Source organism: Balaenoptera ricei, chromosome 20 (genome assembly GCF_028023285.1).
Source record: "Balaenoptera ricei isolate mBalRic1 chromosome 20, mBalRic1.hap2, whole genome shotgun sequence".
Classification (NCBI taxonomy): Eukaryota; Metazoa; Chordata; class Mammalia; order Artiodactyla; family Balaenopteridae; genus Balaenoptera; species Balaenoptera ricei.
The window spans coordinates 17220028-17237465 of NC_082658.1; the positions used below are offsets into that span (position 1 = coordinate 17220028).

The window sequence follows — 17438 nt, forward strand, 5'->3', positions numbered from 1 at the left end:
TGTAAGAGAGGGGCAAGATGAGGGGGTTGGAATTATGGACTATGGAACATTAAAAACCTTAAGGAAAGGGGCTTCCCTGGTGGTGCAGTGGTTGAGAATCTGCCTGCCAATGCAGGGGACACGGGTTCGAGCCCTGGTCTGGGAAGATCCCACATGCCGCGGAGCAGCTGGGCCCGTGAGCCACAATTGCTGAGCCTGCGCGTCTGGAGCCTGTGCTCCGCAACAAGAGAGGCTGCGATAATGAGAGGCCTGCGCACCGCGATGAGGAGTGGTCCCCACTTGCCGCAACTAGAGAAAGCCCTCGCACAGAAACGAAGATCCAACACAGCCATAAATTAATTAATTAATTAATTAATTTAAAAAAAAAAAAAACCTAAGGAAAAAAGCAAAGTAACAGTTATCTTTAATTGTAATGAAGATATACCAGCCTGTGTGGCTTTTGGCATCTATGAGCCTTCAAGGATATGTTCCTAAGTTTACAAACAGAATTTTAAAATAGTTGAGAAATAGTTCGAGTGTAAAAGCACCACTTTTCTGTTACACAGTAGAAGTTTATACATCTTTATGTGTTCGTAATTACCCCAACACCCCAGTTTTTGTTTTTGTTATTTTGCCTTTGGATTTATCTATTTCTGCTCCTTCTGGCTTGGATGTCCTTCCCCTTCGCCTCCTAATCACCCCACTCACTCCTTAAGACTCGGTTCAGATATTGTCTCTTCCAGAGAAAAAGATGTTTCTCTGCCACACGTTTCTTCCCTCTACCATGACATCCTATGTGCCATACCTCTACCTTTCCATATTGTATTATAATGATCTGTTTTGTATCTGTCTCTCTGTATATACAAGGTCTATTCCGTATTCATCCAGGGGCTTGGTAAAGGTCTGTTGACAATGTGTTTGATTTTTAGCTAGTTGGTTTCTTGAATAATAACAATGATTACCCTTTAATGTGTATACTTCAGCGGTATACTTCTCTCTCACAGTCTTTGCACAGGCATTTGATATGCCAGTTACTAATTGCACCAGAAAGCCTCACCCTTGTTTCTTTGGTTAGGCCTTTGTTTACATTGGTGCACCATCCATTCTTGGCACAACAGATGGACAAAATAAAATCAGTAAGACTGAGAAAGGCTAGCACGCCTTGTTAGCAATAGTGGTTTAATATTTACAAAACCCCAATGGAAATTGTTTTGGCATCTGATCTTCAATTTCTTAAACTCTTTTCCTACATTTAATTTAACTTTCACATAATTTTTAAATTTTCTCATTTATTTTAATGCCCTGAGTTTCTAAGATCTGTGAAAGGTTTAATGATTTTATTAAAGGCTTATCTGTGGAATGAGTGTGTATGATAAATCTAGTGACATAGTTTAAAATCCATTCCTCTTCCATTTTCCAAGTAAACATTTTTAAAACATGTTTTTCTTCGTGAAAAAAGGCAGTATACAATTTTGGATTCTGGATCTGGTTTCCATTCCTGGCTCCATCATTTATTAGTTATTAGACCTTGAACAAATTAGTTAAATCTATAAGACTCAGTAGCTTCATCAGTAAAATAGAGATAATACTGATACTTAATTCTTAGGATTATAATGGACACTGAATGAGAGATTGATCTAAAGAGGTGCCATACTGCAAATAGGAGTAAATGGAAGTCTCCATATTGAGTGGTGAGGTACCCAGACTCCTTCCCCCATCGACTCCCATGTAGTATGTTGGGAACTAGTCTCTATAACCCTCAGGAAGGAGACTGGAAGATTCTCCGGGGAAAATGTACACATCCTGACCTTTGAGGGACCCCCAGTAATCAGCCAAGTCTTATCATCCTATCATGAAGCTCTCAGACTCAGAGCTTCCAGTCATTAGTTTACCTCTTAAGTATGAATAGTAATCCAACAATCACCAGACACTTGAAGAAAACCACCAATGAACAAATAAGAAAAAAAAAAAAGAAAGAAAAGAAAAAGGAACTCAGAGGAAACAAAGACAAAGCAGAGAAAAGAAGAAAACATTTTAAAAAATGTGTAGTATTCACAGAGATCTAAAATAAGGTTGTATCCATGAAATATAATAGGATGTAATTTTTTTAAAAAAGAAACATTCAGTAAACGAGAAAGAGTGACTTATCTCAAGGTTCACAATTTATAGAACATATGGATAAAGAAAAGATTCTTTTAAAATTATATTTATTTTTAAAAGTTAGCAACAATGAGTCAGAAAATCAGAATGGTATCAGTCTTCTAGTCAGCAACACTGAAAATTAAAAGACAATAGAACAATGCCTTGAAAATTCTGCGGGGAAACTTGTTTCTAACCTTGTTCTCTATACCTAGCCAAACTATCAAGTGTAAAGTGTACAATATTAAGGGTGGAATAAACACATTTCCAGGTCTTAAAATTTTTACCTCGCATACACCCTTTCTCAGGAAGCTTTTGAAGTATATGTACCATGGAAAAGAGAATAAATGAAAAAACAAAGGAAGGTGAGGAGACAGGGGATCTAACAGAGGAGAGAGGAAAGTTCTAGGGCTACAGCTGTGCAGCAGGCCTAGAGAACAGTCAGTTCAGATTGAACTTTGAGAACAGAGGACTCCAGGAGGGGAATGTCTTTGAGAAAAAACACCCAAAACTTTAAAATTCCCTAACATGTTTGAACATATTGGTATGATATCCGTGGCTGTATTTGTTTGGGATGAACTTGTGGTAAGTACTTGATAAACTAAGCAAAGGGGTGGGGGGGGGGGAATGGCCATTATTAACTCTAATAAAAACACAATGTTGCCCAAGAAAGGAAATTTAATAGTACACTACATGGCTTAGCTGTAAATCATATTTATATAATCATAATAAATACTGAATATAGATTTAACCAAAGACTGTGAAATAATTGGAAGGATGAGAAAAAGGACATATTGGGGTGGGGGACTGTACAAAATTAATATTAACTCTCCCTTTTCCATAATAGGAATTCAGGAAATAATATTTAAAGCTGAAAAGAAAAATCTGAAAATAATAGTGTACCATTGTTATTTAAAGATAAGGAAGTAAATATAAGAAGAAAAACTAAGAGAGTAGAAAATGGTTGCTTCTGGAGAGAGGGAATCAGGAATGGTGGCCTAAGCCTGCTATAGTTTTTAAACATTCCTTGTATATTTTGGGGTTAAAAATTAAAAAGAAATTAAAGATATTAAATGAGACAATTATGTAAAGCATTTAGCACCATGCCTTTCACAGTTAACTGCTGCATAAATGTAAGCTATTATTATTATCCTACCTCTCCTAAAAACCGTAATAAAGCCTTGTTAAGTGGGTTGCATGGGGTTTCCATTCATTCATTTCATTTTTTTCCCAGCCATACATATATTGATACTATGTTGGCTGTGAAAAATGAATTACAAACACATACTAAGGTATCTTTCTATTTGGTTTGTGTATCTTCCTGATTTACTGGTCCATGATGTCATTGGTATGGATAAGGAGAAAGAGCTGCTGCCTCTTTCTGAACCACGTGCTGAAGAAAGTGTTGCTCTTTCTGAATCATGTTGTTGATACATTTTTTTAAGATTTTCGAGGGACTTCCTTGGCGGTCTAGTGGTTAAGACTCTGCTCTTCCACTGCAGGCAGGAACTAAGATCCCACGTGCCGCGCAGCACGGCCCCCAAAAAAAAGGATTTTCAAGAGGACAGTGCTGAGTTTTTTTCCTTCCCTTTTGCCTAATCATTTGCATTTCTGCGATTAAATAAATGGATATTGTTCAGGCTTACTCTAGTTTCCTAATCAGTCCTTTCCTATGTGTTTTAACACATTTTCTCCCTATGATCAGGGCCGCAAGCTTCTTATCATTGGGACCACGAGCCGCAAAGATGTCCTTCAGGAGATGGAAATGCTTAACGCCTTCAGCACCACCATCCACGTGCCCAGCATTGCCACAGGAGAGCAGCTGCTAGAGGCTTTGGAGGTGAGAATGAGCCAGTGGAGTGTACACCGTTCAAAGAAAGGAGTTGAGGCTGGGATTAATGCTAAGGGTGCCCCAGACATCGCACCTGGTGTTTAGTTTCTATGTTAACCTAGAACGCGGAACCTGGGATACACCGGCAGTCATTTTCAGGAATTAGAGGAAGAAGAGATAAATACAAGTGAGAGTGAAGTAATTCCTCATTCCTTGGTGGAAGCAGCATACAAACTGCCAGGAATGAATTACTTTGTGCCCAGCATGACTAATGCATATAGATTACATGGACCAGAAACTTGGAATGGGGGGAGGGAGTAGAGTAATCAATAAATAGAAAATTCAGTTATTCATAGTAGCTTTCAGCCCATTTACTTGCATTTAATAAATTGGAGCAATGGTTAAAGCCTTAGAAACTTGAAAAAAGCTATAGAAGTAAAAGCAACCCCTTTATTAACAAGTTCATAATGTGGAAATGTTTTCTCACATTTTTTTGAGGATGACATAGTCTTTAATTTTAAAAAATATATATCCTTTATTAAACTTTTGATTAATATTAATGTGCACAAATGACTTGATGAGGTGTTAGAAAATATTATCTAGTGACTTGCTCAGCAGTGAGAGTCAGGAAGGCTTCTTAAAATCCTCAAGACCCATATAATTGGGGCATACTCCCAACAAAATAGAAACTATCTATATGATAAATGTTTCCAGCTTACCTGTTTGAGCGGTTTTTGTGCTGGGGTTGAGTAAGAGAATTAAATTTAGTCTGCTTTGACACATACAGATTATTCCTAGAAAGGAATGTTAAAAATTTTAACTGATATTTATTATGGATTGGAGCTATTTTTCCCCCAGCAAATATATCTCTAAATTATAATCAAGGTCCGTAAGAAAACAGAGTTTAGGATACCAGTTTTCATTTTCATAATTGCACCTAATGGATTTCAGGAAAGTCAGGTTGGATTTTAAAATATGAGAGAATTCTGTCAGCTTGAACCAGTTAGGTAGTTCTTATCACTGTTCTTTTAAGGGTAAATGTGGGAATTAACTAATGTTGTTGATGCACTTATAGAAGTGCTTTCATTTTTTTTATTGTTTTTGTAGCTGTTGGGCAACTTCAGGGATAAAGAACGCACCACAATTGCACAGCAAGTCAAAGGGAAGAAGGTCTGGATAGGAATCAAGAAGTTACTAATGTTGATCGAGATGTCCCTACAGGTAAGATGCTTCCTTCTCCGTATGGTTCAGACGTAGAAGCTTCACGATATATCCCAAGAGTTTTTATCATTCCCTCTCGCTGAGGTTTTAAGTTATAATTCTTTTATATTATTTCCAGAATCAGGTTGGTGTTAGTAGCCTGCTTCTGAGATCAAACAATAACTTATTGGTACTTTTCTTTCCCACTTCTTAAAATTCAAAAATAGAAGAAAAGAATATAGAGTTACTTTTAAGTTTTAATTTAGGGAGTCACTAGGTCTTAGAACTAGAAAGGACTTAAAAGAACAATTGTTCTGCTGCCCCCTCATTTTAGAGGTAAGGGTCCTGAGTGTCCCACCGGTTGTCAATGAGTTATGCAGGGTCACAGCCAGTTATCTACAGGGGTCGGGGGGGTGGGATGGCGTTGTCCATCAGAGGTCAGGAAGCGACGCACAGACACCAAAAGGGGCCTGGGAGACAGTTTCAAGGGACAAGGTAATTGAGTGTACAGATTAGACTTCGGCTGTGTATGTTCTCCCCTGGCAGGGCTCCTAGAAATTTTATGCAAACTACTGTAGGGTTGAAACGTCCAGGATCACATAGAAAACTAAGCCCCAGGCTACTCCCAGGGCAAAAACAGATGAAACCTCTTTGGGACTTTCTCACGTCTACGGGCAACTTACCTTTCTTCTTTTTGTAACTCCACCCCTCTGTGTGCACATCCTGTGTCTTTTTGTCCTTATCTGACATACTAGTTAGATAATAAATGTATCACTTCCAAGCTTTGTTGAGTTCAGGGACCTTGGCTCTCACTCACTATTAAATCCACAGCCCCTGGAACAGAACTGGACACATAGTCGGGCACCCAGTAAACGTCTGTTGAACGACTCTCTCCTGGGTCTTAGGTGGACAGACTGGCTGCGTTCTTGAGAGTCGTGTGTTGTGCTCAGTCCTGCTCCTCCAGCAGTGTGAGCTGTGGGTGGATGAGGTGACATTTAAGTTTCACTTACTTCTGAAATAGGCTCTTGGACCAATGACAAATTGGAATCACGAAGCAAATGCTTTTTAATCTTTGCTGGTAAATTTTTTTATATATATATAAATTTATTTATTTTATTTTTGGCTGCATTGGGTCTTCATTGCTGTGCACAGGTTTTCTCTAGTTGTGGCGAGCAGGGGCTACTCTTTGTTGTAGCACGTGGGCTTCCCATTGCGGTGCCTTCTCTTGTTGTGGAGCACGGGCTCTAGGCACGTGGGCTTCAGTAGCTGTGGCACGCGGGCTCAGTAGTTGTGGCTTGCGGGCTCTAGAGCGCAGGCTCAGTATTTGTGGCACATGGGCTTAGTTGCTCCACGGCATGTGGGATCTTCCTGGACCAGGGCTCGGACCCATGTCCCCTGCATTGGCAGGCGGATTCTTAACCACTGTGCCACCAGGGAAGTCCAGTAAATTTATTTTAAAATAAAATTGTAGCTTTCAGAAACCTAAAGTTTAATTTACTGAACTTTCAGCTGGACTATTTTAAAGCCAATTTATTTATTTTTCATTTTGAGCAGTAAATTAAAGTTACAGACAAATCACTTTGCTTAGGATTATTCTTGGTAAAGGTGCATATACATTGGCTCTCTCCTTGGAAAAGGTAAATTTGTCAGATAGTCAGCTCTAGTCTTCATTTTTTAAGTTTCAGCACAATTTTTTTTCAATAATTGCATAGAAGAAACTATGTGGGTTTTTCTCCCCAATCCCTACCCCTTCCTCTTCCTTTGATGCCCACCGGTCAGTGATCAAGTTAATGCCTCCTCTGTATGTGGGGTGGAAAGTGAGAGTGGGGCACTCAGGCCTAATCTTCAGCGACTGACACTTCATAGGCCTCTGAGTTTGAACCCCTTCACATCAAATGGATTTGGTGCAGCTGAGTGAATTCTCTTTAGATCTGCCTTAGAGAGACCGAGCCTAAGTGAAGAGGCATGTAGTTTAGCAGAATATAAGTCATGTTACCTCTCTGTTCACTATACACAATTCTGTTAAAACTTGCACGGTGCTGAGGATCTGCTCTGACTGGATGTCACCTGAGGGAATAAAGTCATTTATCTAGATTACTTTTTTCCTCCCTTTCTCTTGACTTTTAATTCCATAGCTACAGGCAAGTCAGTAAGTCCTTGCTCACACATATTAAATATATTTAATGGGCAAAGACCTGCAAGTACTGACTACAGCGGAACTCCAGCCAGTTCCTTTTTTTTTTTAGAGAACTTGACAATTGACTCATATGTAATTCTATTCCCAAAGAGGAAAAATGTTTCTCTTGTTAAATATTCACACTTTTTCTTAGTCCTTTGTAGTCTGACCTCTTAACTTTTATACATTTGAAACTTCTGTTCAGATGTTTTTCTGGGATAGAAGAGAAGAAATCTTAAAAAAAAAAAAAAAAGTGGTTGGAGGGGGGAATCCAATTGCACATTTACCCACAGCTGCACTGAGCATTTGAAAGCTATTCCTGGAGGGCAGGGAGTTCCCTCTTGGGAAACAGACTCCTTGCCCTGGAACATTTTTTAAAAGTTAGGTGTGTTTCTTACAATAAAAATTTATTGTGTTTCTTACAATAAAAATTCATCTTAAGGAATTAAATTTTTATAAATTTGTTTGTTTAATTTAATTTATTTTTGGCTGCATTGAGTCTTCGTTGCTGCGCGCGGGCTTTCTCTAGTTGTGGCGAGCGGGGGCTACTCTTCGTTGCGGTGCACCAGCTTCTCATTGCGGTGGCTTCTCTTGTTGCACAGCATGGGCTCTAGGCGCATGGGCTTCAGTAGTTGTGGCACGCGGGCTCGGTAGTTGTGGCTCGCAGGCTCTAGAGCACAGGCTCAGTATTTGTGGCGCACGGGCTTCGTTGCTCCGCAGCATGTGGGATCTTCCCGGACCAGGGCTTGAACCCGTGTCCCCATGCATTGGCAGGCGGATTCTTAACCACTGCACCACCAGGGAAGCCCCATTAGAGATGTTTTTAATGATCATTTTTTAGATTACTTCACATCTCTGGTGGACCAATGAGAATAAAATATAATTAAACAAATTAGTAGAAATATGAATATGAAATGAAAATGAGTAGGGATAATTAATAATAACAACCTGAACCTACAACCTGAGCCAGAACTAACTCCCCCATCTTTTTTTTAGACTCACAATGCGGTTCTCAGTCACAAGAGACCCGGATTATCCAGAGAGCATGTCAGAGGAATCAGTCCCACTGTTCTTTTTTTTTTAGTTTCAGCACAATTTTTTTCATTAATTGCAAAGAAGAAACTATGCAAGAGAGACCAAGGCTAAGAAAAGCTCATGTCCATTATATAGAGTTAATAAGCTATTTTTTAGTTGCTTAATCAACACCAATTGGTTTCTTCAGTTTTGGTCTCACTTTTTTTTTTTTTTAAGAATTATTTATTTATTTATTATTTTTGGCTCTGTTGGGTCTTCGTTTCTGTGCGAGGGCTTTCTCCAGTCGCGGCAAGCGGGAGCCACTCCTCACCGCGGTGCGCGGGCCTCTCACCATCGCAGCCTCTCCCGTTGCGGAGCACAGGCTCCAGACGCGCAGGCCCAGCAGCTGTGGCCCACGGGCCCAGTCGCTCCGCGGCATGCGGGATCCTCCCAGACCAGGGCCCGAACCTGTGTCCCCCCGCACCGGCAGGCAGATTCTCAACCACTGCACCACCAGGGAAGCCCTTGGTCTCACTTTGATGCCTTCGATGAACCCTATGAATTGGATGCCATGTGCACCCCCATGAATGGGCAGCCCCGGTCTCACACTTGGTGGCTCTCAGTGCTGCCTCCTCACCCGGTGCTAGCTAAGGGAGCGCTCAGCTGAGGTGCCTGTGGATGACCAGCTGGGTCATTCGCAACCTCGTGCATGGCGATTCTCTATGCTGGGAAATCCCATTCACTTCCCCTGAGTGACACAGTCTGCTTTGCTGTGTATCAGAATACTGGTCAAGGAGCAGGTAGCACATTTCTGTGACTCAGCAAAGCACTAAGGAAGTATAAACCCGATCATTTTCTTGGCATGAAGTAAGTGCATCATTATTAGAAGGCACCACTAACCCGTCGTCTTTATTTCTTCTGATGTGTTTAGATGGATCCTGAATACCGTGTGAGAAAATTCTTGGCCCTCTTAAGAGAAGAAGGAGCGTAAGTACATGCGACACTTAAGACCGCCAGCCAGACTTTCCACTCTTTTAAACCCATGTGCCTATTCGAAGAGTTGCTGTACAGTGCATGTGAATTTGAATTCTCAACCTCTCTTGGACAACTTTGTTTCCATTTATTAGAATTCTTCGCTGTGTTGTAGGTCTAGGAGACCAAGCAAAGAAATGGGTTGTACCGTTGGTTTGCTCTCCCTGTCCTGCTTTGCAAAACTTCCCTGTCACAAGGCAGGAAAAAGCTCGATGGTACATATTTATTGGAACCTGCTTTTAAATTGCATGGAGCGCAACCATTTTCTTTTGTGAAATGCTCATCTAATAGCAAATACGTAGTGAAAAATGTAGAAAAACCACTAAGAAGCTTTTAGTGTGGTTTTGTGATGAACGGCTTTTTGCAGACCATCATCTGTTTTTTGTGTTTTGGATATTTCTTTTTTAGTAGCCGCCTCGACTTTGAAAATGAACTATTTTCAGACACAAAGTGACCAAGGAAAGTGACCAAGGTGAAGGTGGCCTGGAATCTTCACTCGACTTACTCAAGATACTGGACAAATTGAAATGTTCCCTGCCTTCAACACGTGCTCCTTCTGCATGATTAGTGCAATGAAACTCCCTTCCTTGTGCTTATTGAGATACTCAGTTTTGTGGAAGGTATAAATTTGCTTTAGAATGCTGTGCTCACCTTTCCGTGCAAGCTGATTCCTTCTTGCTCAGTCTTTAAACGTGGGAAACATACTGTACTTGTGAACACTACACATTCTAAGCTCCCTACCACCACCTGTCACCTAAAAACTCTCAATAAACGCAACGATGTGGCAAAATAACAGTTCCCGGAGTAGAAGGAAGACTTTCTACATGTAAACCAGGAGCAGTGAATAGAGGTATGGGTTCAAAGGGATTATTTTGTAACTTCCTTGTGCTAACACTAAAGGTAATTGGATACATGGTTAAAGGTTCTCCCAGAAGCCTGGTTATCTTTGCCTAAAGAAACAGGGCTTTGAATTTCTAAGATGCTGTTCTCAGTCATTTTCAGAGATGTTTCCAAGTTGCAGTCAGGAGATCTTTCTTAACAGAAAGTCAGATTATTACCATGTTGGCTGTGACACCCCCTTAATATAAGTAATTTGCTCTGTGGCAAGAGATATGCTAATCATTACCACTTGGTAGATGTTGTTAACAGCTTGTGAGAGATGTGTATGGAAAAAGCACACACCCCTAAACAGAAAGGCGTCATTAAAGTAACTTAAAACCCTCTCAGCACTCATTAGTGTCCAACTCTAAATGGGTCAATCCCTTAGTTTAATATTAAAGGCTTATTTAGTATCACCACTTTTCTTTTTTCCTTAGCTTAATGACTTACTTAGAATATATCCTTCCTTTAAATTATCTGTACTACCTAGCATCTAAATAAAACACTATTTTCCAGAAAAAAATAAACCACTTTCTAGTCCTCTCCCCTCAGTCCTTTAACATCCATTCCAATACACTGAAGACATTTCCTTTCCCCACTACGCACTTCTTCCAAAGAGAAGGAGAACGGTGGTGTAAGCCGAGTTTGAAGAAATTTAATCAGGTCGTCGTGTTTGGTGAGGAGACTTGTGGAACATCCCACTCTCTCCCCGTTGCTGCTTAAACTTCTAGGACAAGCGATCAGGAGCCACCTGAAGGTACCTACCACCACCTGTAAGGCTTGTCACGCATAAGGTACTTGGGTGTAGCTCTGTCATCTGTCCCTGTGGTAGAAGGTAAATTATCTCCAGATCTTGCTCTCTGTATATTTTTGGTAGACTTGTATGTCACATCTACTTTCTTTTGGGTTTTCATCTCTAGCTTATTTTGTGGCTTTTTTTTTTTTTTTTTTTAGGTGGATTGTATTGTGAAATTCTGTGATTGCTGGTGGCCAGTATCCTGGATTCCCTTATCTGTTTTAGATCTTGCCTCTTTTTTCTCTTCCCATGAAAGCAGCACACATTGTATTAACTTATGTCTTGTTAAATAAGGTTAATGTCTTTGTGTTTTTCCAAAACTATATTGAAAAAATATAAATATTATATTGTTTAATGCAAATGAAGGAATGCAATAAAGAGTACATATACTTGAAAACATTCTGTAGACCAATATTTTGTACAAAACAACATACATAACTGATATGAGTGTATGAAGAAGAAGGGGATCAGAAAAGCCCCTCCTTGTTTTAACTAGTGTAAGGAGATGGATGATTTTTATTTTAAAATCTCTGATTTTAATCATTCAGAAAATATAGTTAATTTAAAGGAAATACAGATCGATAGCATATTTTATAAAGTCAGTGCACAACAAGAATCTTTATACCTCTTTTACTTATTTCCCTTTACTAAAAAACTGAAGTGTACCAAAGCCATAAGCGGGTTAGTAATAAACCGGAAGGGAAACTTGTTTCTCAAGTAGAATTACTCCTTCCTATGACACGTACAAGCCAAGGGACTCAAACACTCTCAGTGAGATTTCTTCACATGGTTCGTTTTGGTATCCTTCATCCATTTTGCATGTTTCTGAGCTATCAGATCTTTTAGCCTAAACCCTGATCCTTAGAGGTGGCTCGGGTTAGGACTAAAAGCCACCCAGAAAATCAGCAAGGCTTGTGGGGAGAGGTCAACCTCAGGGCTTCTCCAGCAGCAGGGTCAGCTCCCCAGGAGCTGTCCACGCCCTCCTGGGAGGAGGGCCCTGAGGTCACCTGGCCCCTGCGTAGCCTTGAGAAGGTAGTCTTAAAGCCATCCCGGAACTCTTCAAAGCTGATGCTGGGCAGAGAGCGCTCGAGATTACAGCACGGCCTGGTGATAAAGCAAAGGAGACTCCACTATCCGCTGCCCTAGATTTCTTCTTCTTCTACGGATGAACTGTTAACAGGCTACTTTTTATCAGACGATGTAATTAAAACCTCAGAAAAGGAGGTTCTTTTATCCTTTCTAAAGTTGTACAACTTCCCTGAAACGCCTTTTTTTTTTTTAATGTAACACAGAAAACCTGGATAATGGTGGTTAAACCTGAAATTTGTTTTACTTTAAGGCTTTTTCATATCCTAAAAACTACAGTGAACAGCCTCCCTAAGTTTCAGCAACAAGTCTTGAAGAAGATTTAAGTGTGTATAATAATCAAATCCTGGTAAACAGACTTGCTGAAGCACTGAGTCAGCTATAAACAACCGACCCAGCCCAAACACAGAAGGTAAAAGCAAGATTTCATTTTCCTTGCCTGGCAACTTGATCCATAAGCCTCTTCAAAGAAGTGACTGGGAAAGGTGTGTACGAGAGTTCAAAAAAGCATGTAGATTCCAGAAGTTATTGCAAAATGATCCAAAGTTTCTCTTCAGCTGGCAAGCAGTGCCGAGACTGGGTCCTGGAGCTGGGCCCACAGAGGGCGTGTGCTGTGCGGACACCGTGACATTAAGATGCAGGAGATGGCGCCTGCGATCGGCAAGAATCCCAAGGAGCAGAGACAGTTTGCAAGGGGGACTCACTCAGGTTTGAAATTTTCCCAGCGTACAGTCTCCACACAGCTGACTCTGTCACTCCATTTTGGGAGTATAAGATTAATGGTAAGATCATTTTTTGCCTCCTAGAAAGTCCTCTGTTGAGCCAGGAGAAATGATGAACCCATAGCAGCCATAATTTTGCTGAAATAACTTCACTTGTGTGTGCGTGTAGGTGAGCCACGCACATGAGCCCACGTCCACATCCCCAGGGCCGGTGTGGATACACCGTTGGCTCGTTGGGCACCACCATCTGACGCACCTAGAAGAATCTCACCATCATCGTCCCCCTAGCCTTGCTTCTCCCTTCTGCCTCTATTTGTACCTCATCCCTTCATCCTTGAACTCTCTCACACACTTCCCTTCCCGTCTTTCTTCATAAACTAATACTGCTTTGAAAGATAATAATGATTCCCATTATATTATCTCTTTTCTTTCTTTTGGATTTTTTTTTGGGGGGGGATCTTCCTCTTGTTTTTAGATGTTTAATAGTATTCACGCTTATGGAGAAACTAAATGTTCAAGCACTGCTATAAACTGTATTCTCTTAAACCATAAATATAATTAATCATAGAAAGGATTACCAGTGGCCTTGGTGAGTGTGACCAGGGGCCATTTAAATATTTGGCAATTTTATAGGTTAAAGAAAAAGTGCCCAAAATACTGGGGTAGATGAGTATTAGCTTCATGTAAAAGTGAAATACAAAGGTGAGCAGCTCCATGAGACGGGGAGATCTGTATCCCTTCCACGTCTGATTCATTGCACAGCCAAAACCACCATTTTTGTGATTTAAGCTTTTCAGGTACTAAATAAAGACATGTCACGGGCAAAAGAAAGTTCATGAACTTCTAGTACCCATCCCTAATCTAAGGTTAGGGCACAGGCAGCCCATCTCCACCGCACAAGGCAGACCCCTCTATTTTTCTGTTGTTTTTTCTGTGAAGTGAGTTGAATTTACTTACTCCTACTAAAGGTAAATCAGGAGAAAGAAAAAGGAAGAGAAGATGTTTTTGCTGTGCCAAATAAACCGAAGGTGACATTTTATGGGTAGGTCTGAAGACCAAAGGATTGTCTGTGGTCATAAAACTGAGTTACAGGGCTTCCCTGGTGGCGCAGTGGTTGAGAATCTGCCTGCCAATGCAGGGGACACGGGTTCGAGCTCTGGTCTGGGAAGATCCCACGTGCCGCGGAGCAACTAGGCCCATGAGCCACAACTACTGAGCCTGCGCGTCTGGAGCCTGTGCTCCGCAACAAGAGAGGCCGCGATAGTGAGAGGTCCGCGCACCGCGATGAAGAGTGGCCCCCGCTCGCCACAACTAGAGAAAGCCCTCGCACAGAAACGAACACCCAACACAGCCAAAAATAAATAAATTAATTAAAAAATAAAAAATAAAAAAAAGAGAAAACTGAGTTACAGCATCTCATTGATGAAAAGGCGTTACCTATTAGCTTCAGGTGAGTCCTTTAGGAGCCTCAGTCCAAGGAGAGAATACCCTTCCCAAGAGCATGCCCACTAGTGGGTCTGTTCTGCCCAAACAGATCTAAACCTTCAAATGACACCTGTTCCAGAGCCCAGGGCACACCATTTCTTCTTTCCCGCCAACCTACCCTTCCCGAAGCTTAGCTCTCAAGTGGAACTAGCAGGGGAGAGCCATTTCCACTCAAGTTTCATTTTCAGTAAAGCAAATCCTATTTTCCCAATAAATGGAGTTGAAAACATGGGTTAGAAAGGGATTAAGTTGGTGGCCAGCCCCATGGTCTGTGGGCCTCGAGCCGTATCTCAGTGCTAGTGACATTAATTTGTGCATTGGAAGTGCTGGGGTCTATGAGATGAATTACTGCCCAAATTGCTGACTTCTGAAACTGGAAATTCTTTGTTAGAAGCTGATTTAGAACAAAGTAAGCCTGTAAGAAAGTCCTTTAGTAGATCAGACCTACTGTCCATGATGTCTCAGATGATCTTGCTTAGAAAACAAAGGAAATGACCTTAATTTGGGCCACTAATTTCCGAGTGAAAGTGGAGGCGACCACATTCAGAATCTCATATTCTTGACCTCCTAAGCATTAATCTGGAAACTCCACACATTGTACAATGTATCCGTTTTAAGTTTGCTTACCTTCTCTTTAATGACTTAACAGAAAAAAACTGCATGATGAAATATATTTTCTCCAAATATATATATATTTATATAATATATAATCTTAGTTAACTCAAAGGTATATACATTGTATAATAAATAATATTTATAAAAAGAGACTTTTTGAATATAAAATCAAAAAGATCAACTTCTACAACTTTTTACAAAACTTTGGATACAGCAGGTTGGTAGGAAATTTCTGTTGGATACTATTACCTGACTATGGCAAGAATAATTACAATGCACTCAATGTACTATTATTAAATAATTACTTGTCAGCTACTTGAATACGCCCCAGAAACATGACTTTATCACTTTTAATATAGAATACATAGATATGAAAAGACTGTTTTGAAAATTTGTATCCATTCTGCTGAAAGAATTCTCACATAAAGCAAGCATTATCTGGTTGACATGATTTAAAACTTCAGTCTGAGATGGGGAGGGGCATTTCAAACTCTCTAGAGGGGATGGGATGTGTATCTTTTTAGCAGGGCTCACTGCCAGCAGATTCAAGAGTGCAGGCACAGCTTCTAGATAATCGTCTTGGCGAATCTGCCTGAGCACATAGGGAGATGGCTTGAGCCGGTACCTTAGGTCAGTGTTAGGCAAAGAGAGAAGGGGGAAGAGGAAGAAATCACTGTGTTCTGTACTGTGCCCCTGCTGTGTCTCTTCTTTCTGACTCTAAGGCAGAGCTGTTGCACTGACTCGTACCATCAGACACGTTTGCCTCCACTGTGCTCGCTTCCTCTAGGACACTCCAGAGGACCCGTGTGGATCAAGGAGAACTCAGCTGTGAGACGCTTTCCCCAAGGGAGCAAGTGACGGCTTGCCCCCCTTTGAACACCTAATGCTGATCCTTGGTGTCTGCACGGATTGATGCTGTCAGCATACCGGTGAGGCCGGAAGACCTGTGTGAAGGAACTCTGCATTTCCGTTTCCTCACGCAGGCCAACGAAAGACAAGGATGCAGGACGACGTGTCCTCATCTACTAGCCACAACATTGGAACTTCAGGAATATATTGCTACTCTCCCTCTGACCCTTTGTCTAATTTATACTAAGGTGACCTACAGTCCAACTGCTCGACCTGGAGTTTGTTTTTATGGAGAATCTGCAGGTGAGCAGGGCTGGGAGGGACAGAATGGCCCCTTTAAAGATACCACTTTCTTCAGGAAGCCATTGGAGCTAGAGGAGGCTTGCCCCACACACGTAACCTATTTACAACGTTCACTACAGAAAAAAAAAAAAAAAAAAGTACTGCGTTAATGGTGGAAACTGCAGAATGGTAGAAAAAGATTTTTGAGATCTGACTGCAGTTCCCAAGAGCCTCTCGTGCAGAACAGGGTTACAGAGAAAATGGGACTGAGAAGAACATAGCGCTGCTCTTCAAACAGCTTTACCAGGCCGCCTGGAACTCCCGGTTCTTCAAACTCAAAACCTGACTCTTAACGATTGCCTTGGGCCTCCCTACCACTTGATCCCAGCTAAACCTATGGCTTTTATCAGAATGTGAAAGTCTATCAGATTTGAATGGGAGTAGACAGAGAAAAGGAGACTGCAGGGCTTTGTCCTACTTCCTAACTCTCACCTCGCAGGCATCTTGGAATGTCACCAGGAGAAGCAGCTGGGAAACAGAATCTTGCCCACGTTGATGTCTTTACCACCAGGCAGAGCGCTCACATGAGCCCAGCCTGTTCTGTTGGAGTAGAAGTGGTTTTCTGTGGGGGTTTTTTTTCCATTTTTATTTTCTTTAACATGTGCAAAGATAAGCCTCGGGTCTGTTCCTATCAGACCCTAGAGAACTAAAAAGAAAGCCCCTTCTTTAAAAACCACACACCATCCAGAGTAGGGTGAGAAACTTAAGATGAGAGAGAAGGGAGGGAGGCCTCCCAGGCAGCGGGCGGGTTGGATCCAGGTAATTTACCACACGTGCATCTGGCAACAGTCCGGATTCCTTGCTGTCTGATGCTGAGGCCTGAGCCCGGCTCTGGGTCCCGCTTCCCATAGGACTTCGGTGAATCTGCCCAGCCACACACTTCACCCATTCCCAGTGCCCTTTGGAAAGTAAAGAGGAAGAATTAGGAACATGATTATTTTCCCAGAGAGACCACCCACAGGGTGCAAAGCTCAGAGGCTGCTGACCGGGTGTCTCAGCATTTCTCTTGAACTCGGAGGTAACGGGAGACTCCAGTGGCCGTTCCACGCTCCCTCCGCTACCTGGGGTCTCCCGCTGAGGAAGGGCGTGTGAGCTACCGGACAGTAGAGCTTCAGCGTCTACACGCTGGGATCCACATCCTACCTCTCCACCCTCCACCCTCTGGGCTTGGGCAACAGGAAGCCCAGTAGCAGGTAACTAGCCTGATATAGGAACCTGTCTTGCACAGACACTGGAAGAAACCTTGCAGATCTAGGGCCCAATTCCCAACTTCGTAGACTCCTGTACACTGTG

At 41.6% G+C, this 17438-nt stretch overlaps 1 protein-coding gene across 1 annotated transcript in view; it reads left to right on the top strand.

Annotated features, from left to right (window-relative positions):
- The window catches only part of NSF (N-ethylmaleimide sensitive factor, vesicle fusing ATPase), a 161432-nt gene extending 150011 nt beyond the window's left edge, over window positions 1-11421 (top strand). The window contains exons 18-21 of the mRNA XM_059907700.1: window positions 3824-3958; window positions 5057-5170; window positions 9271-9326; window positions 9780-11421. Coding sequence (XP_059763683.1) covers window positions 3824-3958; window positions 5057-5170; window positions 9271-9326; window positions 9780-9825 — 351 coding nt within the window. The 3' untranslated portion in view covers window positions 9826-11421. The remainder of the gene's footprint in view (window positions 1-3823; window positions 3959-5056; window positions 5171-9270; window positions 9327-9779) is intronic.
- Window positions 11422-17438: the final 6017 nt, after the last annotated feature.